At 67.1% G+C, this 7,317-nt stretch overlaps 1 protein-coding gene across 1 annotated transcript in view; it reads right to left on the bottom strand.

Moving 5' to 3' along the window:
* Positions 1-926: 926 nt before the first annotated feature.
* IQGAP3 (IQ motif containing GTPase activating protein 3) overlaps positions 927-7,317 on the bottom strand; it is a 34,793-nt gene continuing 28,402 nt past the window's right edge. The window contains exons 28-38 of the mRNA XM_049634787.1: positions 7,137-7,221; positions 6,559-6,791; positions 6,132-6,264; positions 5,939-6,041; positions 5,204-5,330; positions 4,215-4,302; positions 3,345-3,557; positions 2,803-2,969; positions 2,491-2,589; positions 2,050-2,158; positions 927-1,183 (exon numbers count right to left, since the gene is read on the bottom strand). Of these exons, the coding sequence (XP_049490744.1) occupies positions 1,070-1,183; positions 2,050-2,158; positions 2,491-2,589; positions 2,803-2,969; positions 3,345-3,557; positions 4,215-4,302; positions 5,204-5,330; positions 5,939-6,041; positions 6,132-6,264; positions 6,559-6,791; positions 7,137-7,221 (1,471 nt within the window). The 3' untranslated portion in view covers positions 927-1,069. The remainder of the gene's footprint in view (positions 1,184-2,049; positions 2,159-2,490; positions 2,590-2,802; positions 2,970-3,344; positions 3,558-4,214; positions 4,303-5,203; positions 5,331-5,938; positions 6,042-6,131; positions 6,265-6,558; positions 6,792-7,136; positions 7,222-7,317) is intronic.

Genomic DNA, 7,317 nt, shown 5'->3' with positions numbered 1-7,317 from the left:
CGCCAGGCAAACCGGGGGTGCCCAGCGGGGGCTTCTGGGCGGGATGTCAGGGCGGGTGCCTCTGTACCGTTCCCTCGTCCCCAGGCTTTGTCCCTGTTCCCGGACAGCAAGGAGGAAAGGACGGGGGCTCTTGTCGCGGAAAGGGGGTTTTGCTCAGAGCACAGAGGCCGCAACACACCTAAGCAGCTGTGGCCAGAGCACACGAGGAGAAGCTGCTGGAAGTGTGTGCGGAGCGGGTGGGGCGCAACTGGGCCTGGTTCCTCCTCCTCTTGGCTTTAGCCTCCAGAGCTGCGATAAAAACAGCACCAAAACCTAAGCACTCCTTCCCCGTCCCCGTGCCCGTGCCCCGGGGCAGGCGGGAGAGGAACCAACCCTCGTCTAATTAAGCTTTTACGAGCTTGGCCAGGCGGGCGCTTCGGGGGCTGCAGCAAGGACCCCCCCCCCCCCCGGCTCTCCTCTCCCGGGCAAGAGCCGTCTCAGAAGCCGGAGACCTGCTCTGCAGGAAATGAAGCCGGGGTGAACTGCACATGTGCGGGTGACGGCTGCTTTTATTCAAGTGACATCAGGGGCAGACGGACAGGAAGTTGGGTGGACGTGGGGGAGAGACAGTGTCAGGGACAAGAATGCAGGGACTGGGACTGCCCGGAAGGGTGAGCGAACAGAGGGAAAGACGCTCTTCGTGCCGTAGGAAGGGGACAGGACGAGTCTGAAACACGAACGGGGACCTTCCTGCCCCCCACCCAAGGCGTCCTGCGCACACGGCGGGAGGGGCTGGCAGGACTGTTGGGACATGGGAGATGGCAACGCCTTCTCTGAGCTCAAAGAGATGAAGGGGTACACCCAGGGGGAGGGCCACACGGTGACCCCCAGTGCCGGGGGGGGGGGGGCTTCGAGAGGCCCGGGGGGCGAGCTGCTCCAGCGGGGGGGGGGGGGGGGGGGGGGGGGTGATGCTCCCGGAGCTCGGCCCAGCCCTGAGCCCTGGGCGTCCGCAGGGCTGTGAGCTAGTGTTAGTGTTGAGACCCCGCAACCTGGCAGGGAAGAGGGGCTCGCGGAGCGGCCCCTGCCTCCGTCACTTCCGCAGCAGTTTCTTGTTGAGGAGGAAGATGAGAAGGTTGACGTTGACCTTGGCCTTGTTGAAGAGCTTCATAACAGCTACACCTTCGTACTGGAGCTGCAGGAGGTCCTGGGGAGAGGGCAGGGGTGGGGTGCGCGAGGGCTCCTGGTGGTGGCCCGGCCAGTCTACACAACGCTCATGCCCCCGAGCCTCCCTCGCCCACCCAGGGGCACTGGCCGTCAAAACCCCAGTTCACAGATGAGGACATCAAGGCCAAGAGAGGCACAGGGACCTGACCAAATGTCAATTCGAGCAGAGTCAGGGCTTCAAACCCCTTCTCTCATTCAAAAGGCCAAAGGGCAGAACAAAAAGACGTGGGTTTAAAGTCACTGCTTCCTGGGGCGCCTGGGTGGCTCAGTCGGTTGAGCGTCCGATTTCGGCACAGGTCATGATCTCACGGCTTGTGAGTTCAAGCCCCACGTTGGGCTCTGTGCTGACAGCGCGGAGGCGGCTGGGCACCCCGGCCCCCCCCGCCCCCCCCCCCGCCCCTCTACAGCTCGTGCTCTCTCTCTCAAAATAAATAAACCTAAACAAACAAAATCACAGCCGTCCTGAACACTGGCCTGTGTCTCAGGCTGCGTCTTGTGTCAGCCTCAGAGCCTGGAGAACAGAGGTCACGCTTCAGGGCTGTGCAGAGGGCCGCAGGGCGGCGTGTGTGAGGTCCCAGACACGTGCTGGGACATCAGGACTCATCCGCTCTGACAGTGCCCGCCAGCTGCACGCTCTGTGCTTGGCGGTGGGGTCTGGGCCAGGGCCTGGGGACAGAGGCGCTCGGGCTGCAAGACCCTCACCCTTCCGTTCAGGAACGGACGGTGCTGACGGGCGGGGTGGGGAGCTGACGTCCTCCGCGGCTGAGAGGAGCGAGGCGGGCCCACTGTCCTCAGGCGGGCACCCGAGCCAGGCCGGCGGCTTGGGGCCCCTGGGGGGCCTCTCACCTGGTAGTGAAGCTGGAACCGCTCCACGTCCACACCCAGGAACCGGGCATTGACTTCGAACTTCCCTGCCTCGTCTCCAGGGCTGATGTCAAAGATCACATTTCTGAAGCTTTCAGGGACAGGATTCAAAACGCGGACTCAGTGCCTCCTTCCAGGGCCCCGGCCCCCCTCCTCCGGAGCCCAGACTTCCCGTCAGGGCTCGCGGGGCCCCGGCTGCCTCTGTCTTCGGCGTGCCTGGCCCTTACGGCCGTCCCCTCCTCCAGGACGGGTCCCCGGTGCCCTCCCCCTTGGGTGTGTCCGGGGCTGTGCCGGACCACGTGCGCTGCCCTCGGCTTTCTGTCTGGAGGTGTCCCGTCTCCCCATCACCCCGCAGCCCCTCCAAGGCGGGGCCACGCTGGGGCCCGGTGGGGGTCTGACACTGTGCCCTCCGAAGACACGTACTGAGAGGTGGGAAGGCCCTCGATCTCCAGCAGGACCCCCTTGTCCAGGAGCTGGGCAGCAGTGTAACGGAGCGACGGCTTCTTCCCTTTCCCGGAGCTCCTGGTTTAAAAAAGGGCCCAGGGAGTTCATGGAGCCGGGTCTTCAACACCAAAGACCCCAGTTCTCCCTGTGGCGGCCGACTCGGACCCCGAGGTTCTGTGAGGGGACCGAAGGCCAGAATCGGAAAGGGACCCTGCCGTCCCGGGCGACCTCCCTTTCAGGGGTCACGTGGGCAGAGGTGAGAGGTCACGGGGAGCGGGAGGGGGCACCCACTTGGGGCGGGGGGCCAGCTGGTCCAGGCAGGCCCGGATGTACTGGCTGTAGTAGTCGCCCTGCTCCTCGAAGAAGGTGGCCTTACTGTCCAGGCCGCGGAGCGTGGCCCCCAGCCTCACCAGCTCTGCCTTCCGCCTCTGCCGGCAACGGCGCTGGTTGCGGATGTCCTGGGGTTGGGGGACAAGGGAGGGGGAGTTGCCCCCTGCGACGGGAGCGCCTCGGGGCCGGGCCGGGCCCACAACAACTCCCTGTGAGGGTCTCCGGGGAAAAGCAGGAAGAGGGAGGTTTCCCAGCTGCTTTTCCGACGAGGAGGAGGGTCTCGAGGATTCCAGCCCGAACCCTCAGGGCCGGGGCCTCGCCCCCACCGAGGAGTCACGGTTTCAAGGCTCCTGGTCTTTCAGTACAAGAGCGCCCTGAGTAACGTTCAGACCTCGCCTTCAAAACGGACCCTCTGGCCGTGCCTTGGCCTCCCCCGGCTGGTGAGGATCTGGGCGGACACGTGCCGGGCGGGGGGCATGTCCCGAGGCGCCCCGGGTCGCTACCTTGGCCAGTTCGTCCACCAGCCCCTGGTAGCCGTCGCTGGCGCTGACCAGCCCCAGGCCCTCCAGCCGGCGCAGGTTGCGCAGGACGCGCCGACGCTTGTCCGCCAGCGGCAGGAGGGAGTGCGCGGTCAGCGAGCGGTGCCGTCGCAGGGGCTCCGGGGTCTGGCTCTCACGGGCCCGGCGCCAGCTCGTCAGCCGCTCGTGGGCCGCTTCCTGAGGGACAAAAGAGCTGCAGGGATCCGCCGGCCCCCGCGCCACTCCGCCCCCAGGCCGGGGCGGACCCCAGCTCATCTGGGGCTGGGGTGGGTGCGGTGGGGAGGTCAGAGACGGGCGAGGGCCTCGGGGGTCCCCACAGTGGGGCAGTGGCCCAAGGAGACCGGGGCGGAAGCCGCAGCGGAAGGGGTTCTGGACACACACCTCCCAACACCGCGATGGCTCCAGGGTATCTGGGGCGCCCCTCTCCTCCATCCTGTGCTTTGGGACCTGCCCCTACGGGCCATCCTCACCTTCTCTGCAAGGCCCTCGACTTAGTCTTTGCTGCCCGGGGTCCAACCGGACCTCCACCCAGTACCTTCTCTGCCTCCAGGCCTCAGGCGGCCCCTCTCCCTGCAGGATGCCTGCCCTCCAGCGCCCATTGGGGTAGCTGCGCGATGCCCCTGAGCCGCCCTCCCCACAGCACGGACATCAGGGGCTTTGGGGTCCCTGCAGAGCTCACTCTCGCTGCAAGGGGAGCCGGGACGGGGGTGCTGTTCTCATTCCTGGGGGGCACATCTGTCTGCTTGTGGAGCCTGGGTGGGTCTGGGGGAGGAAATGGGCGGTGCCAGGAGGGGGGGATGAACAGACCAGACTCGGAGCTACCCGGCCACTCACCTGCTCTCTAGACGCCGGGAGGGACAGCATCTCCTCGAGGGAGTCCCCAGGCTGGAACTGCATGATGTCCACCAGCATCTGCTTGGTGCTGCAGGAGGAGGGGAGGGACAGGGAAGGGTCTGGGCCCGGGGCTGGCCAGGAGCTGAGGGTGGGTGCACCCTGCCCCACGTCATGGCTGCCAGGGACCTCGGGAGGTCAGGAGAACAAACAAGGAGGGAGACCCCAGGGTGAGATGCAGGGCCTGAGTACAGAACCCCCTGTGTGCACACACACCGGGCCGCCTCACCCCTGCCCTCACCCCCGGCCCCCTGCCAACAATGCCCTCCCACAAACTGTCGTCCTGAGTCCACGAGCTAAAGGATGTGCCTCCTCCTGTGGGAGACCTTCCCCAGCTCAGGTGTCCCTTCTCTGAGCTCTCAGGGTGCCTGACGGCCACCTTCCTCTTGGTGGCTCTGGCTGTGTGCTCACGCCTGGCCCCGCCCTGCTAGAAGTGCGATGGCAAGACAAGGCCAAGGGCCCAGCTCACTGGTTCACTGGGCAAGTGGGTGGGGAGGGGCCGCCCTGCCAGCGCGGGACCGAGGCGGCGACTTGGCTCCTCTTCTGCCCAGATGGCCAGCCAGCCCTGCGGGGCGCCCCCCTCGCTTTCACAGGACCGGGGGCGGAAAGCTCCCGACCTTCTCTCTCAGCAGGACACCCACCCCGGGTCTCTACACTAAAGCAGGGAGACCATCCCCGACCTCACGGTTGTCCCTCGGGTCAAACGGTAACAGCGCAGAAACACACAAACGTCAGGTGTTACCGACACCCCCGCTCTCCCTCGGCCTCAGCTCGGCACAGAACAGAGGCCGAGGTGGACAGCGGAGGCCCGGCGAGGGCAGTGCCGGTGAGCCTCAGGGGGACCCGCCCGAAGGACAGGAGCCCAGGAAGACAGTGGAATGGCCTCGCCCCCCATCCGAGCAGGGGCCGGGGCTGGGGCCACCTTCACCCACCTCAGAAGCAGGCTCCGGGCACTGGCATCGCCGGGGTCCGTCTCCAGCCCTTCAAACTTGTTGGCGAGCGTCAGGGACACCTCCAGCTTGCTCGGGTCCAGGCTCCTGTCCGCGGCCACGCCCTCCCCTGAAGTGGGGGGAGGGATGAGACGAGCGTGCCCCACGTGCAGACAGCCGTGCTACGTGCCCGCTCCGGGCACCTCTATGCCAGGAGAGGCGGGTCCACCGGGGGCAGCACCCACAGGACGGCTCTCGTCCATAGAGCTCAGCCTCCCGGTTCCCGCGGATGAACCTCTGACCGACGCCCTCTGCCCAGGCGTTGGGGCTCCCAGCTTTCGATGTGTCACCACCCCCACCCTGAACTTCCACCCCCGCAGGGCCACATCCTGTCACTCCATGGACTCAAGGCCCTGTCAGAGAAACCCTTAGAGACTCCAAACGGACCCGTATTCATCCACACTGCTCTCCCACGATTTGATTGGCCGTTCGCACGCTGGCACTGGGTCCCTCTACCGTCTGTCCCCTTTCTTCCTATCAGTCCAGGTCCCTGTGTCCATCTTGGACCAGAGGGAAAGGAGAGGTGCTGTGCGGACTGGCTTTCCGGCACGCGTCCCTGACCATGTAACTCCGGAGAGAGCCTGCCGGCCCGCCATTCAGTCTGTCCGTCCCTCCCTCCCTGCAGGCCCTCCCCTCCCCGGCCCGCTGCCGGGCCCCCCCGCCAAGGACGGCGCGCACCGATGAGGTCAGGGATGGTGGGCAGCTCCCCCAGGTCCTCCAGGAGCTCGTGCAGGGGGTCGCAGTGATCGGGGGCGACCGAGTCCTGGTGCTCCAGCAACAGCTGCAGGTGGGAGGAGAGAGCAGCTACAGATCCAAGCCAGACCTTCCCCCGGGGGCCGCCCCCGCCGCGACCCCCGGCCGCGCCCCTCACCCTGTGCGTGTTGACCAGCTCCCCCGCGGTGATGTGCACCACGGGTTTGGCCACAGCCACCGTGTCCGAGTACTCGTCCATCGCAAAGCGCTCTTCCGGCTCCGGCACCTGGCAGGCTCGGCAGACGAACCTCCTGTCTCCAGAGGAAGGGTGTGGGAGAGGGCGGGCGGGCGGCACCCCCACCTGTTCCGTGCGCCCCCGCGGGGCCGCCCGGCCCCCCTCCCGGAGTCCCCTCGAGCCCACTGCCCTGGACGGCCCTCCTTTGTCTCCGCCGGGCGATGCTTCCCACAACCCACGCTCCGGCTCCCTGACCGCCGCGCCCCGGCCGTGCCGCGCTTCCCCCATGGCCCAGAGGGGGAAGGGGGGGCACGGCAGAGGACGAGAGCAGGAGAAGGGGACAGGAGGGACAGGGTGCCGGGACGGAGACCTGAACTTGAGGTGCGTCTCCTCCAGGTAGTCGTTCAAGACCCGCAGGCGTCGGCTCTCCCCGCGGAAGGCCTTGCCGGCAGCGGCCTGCTGCAGGACTTGGGCCACGGCCCCGAGCGCGTGGCGCTGGGGGGCGGCCAGGGCACCGCCCGCCGCCACGGCCACGATGTCGAAGGCGTCAGGGGCCACGATGGCCGGGTTCAGGAAGCGGTAGTACAGGAGGTTCCCTACCACCTGAGGGGCAGAGGAAACCGTCCCAGAAGCGTCCGGGGGTCCGCCCTGGCAGCCCCTGCCCCGCCCCCCAGCTCCCAGGCTGGCGACCCGCTCAAGGTCACGCGGCGAAAGCTGGGCAGGGGCTGGGACCGGAACCCAGATGCCCTGGGCCCGTGCGGGGCTGTCCGGCCTCTTAGCTCACGACCATGCGCCTTTCCGCCCGCCGGCAGAGGCCCTGCTGGTGAGCCAGCGTGGAGATTTCCCCGCTTGATTTTTACAGCGTCGGGTCTTCTCTCCATTTGTCTCAGTCGGGGGTTCACCAGCAGGGCAAAAGGGAGCTCGCGAGTCTGGGGAGGGGACACTCGCCTTGTAGACCTCGTTCTCTGGGGCGTCGGGGAACTTCTCCGCCAGGGTTGTCTTCAGGACCTTAGCAACGTACCGCATCCCGTACCTGCGGACGAAGTGTGCGTGAGCCACGGTCTGCCCGTCTCTGCCGGAGCTCCAGGCAGTGACCCCTGCTACTCACGGCCCGCTCCCTGCCGCCCCC

Source organism: Panthera uncia, chromosome F1 (assembly GCF_023721935.1).
Source record: "Panthera uncia isolate 11264 chromosome F1, Puncia_PCG_1.0, whole genome shotgun sequence".
Lineage (NCBI taxonomy): Eukaryota > Metazoa > Chordata > Mammalia > Carnivora > Felidae > Panthera > Panthera uncia.
Note: the sequence above shows the minus strand (reverse complement) of the source record. Positions and strands in the feature narration are given on the sequence as shown.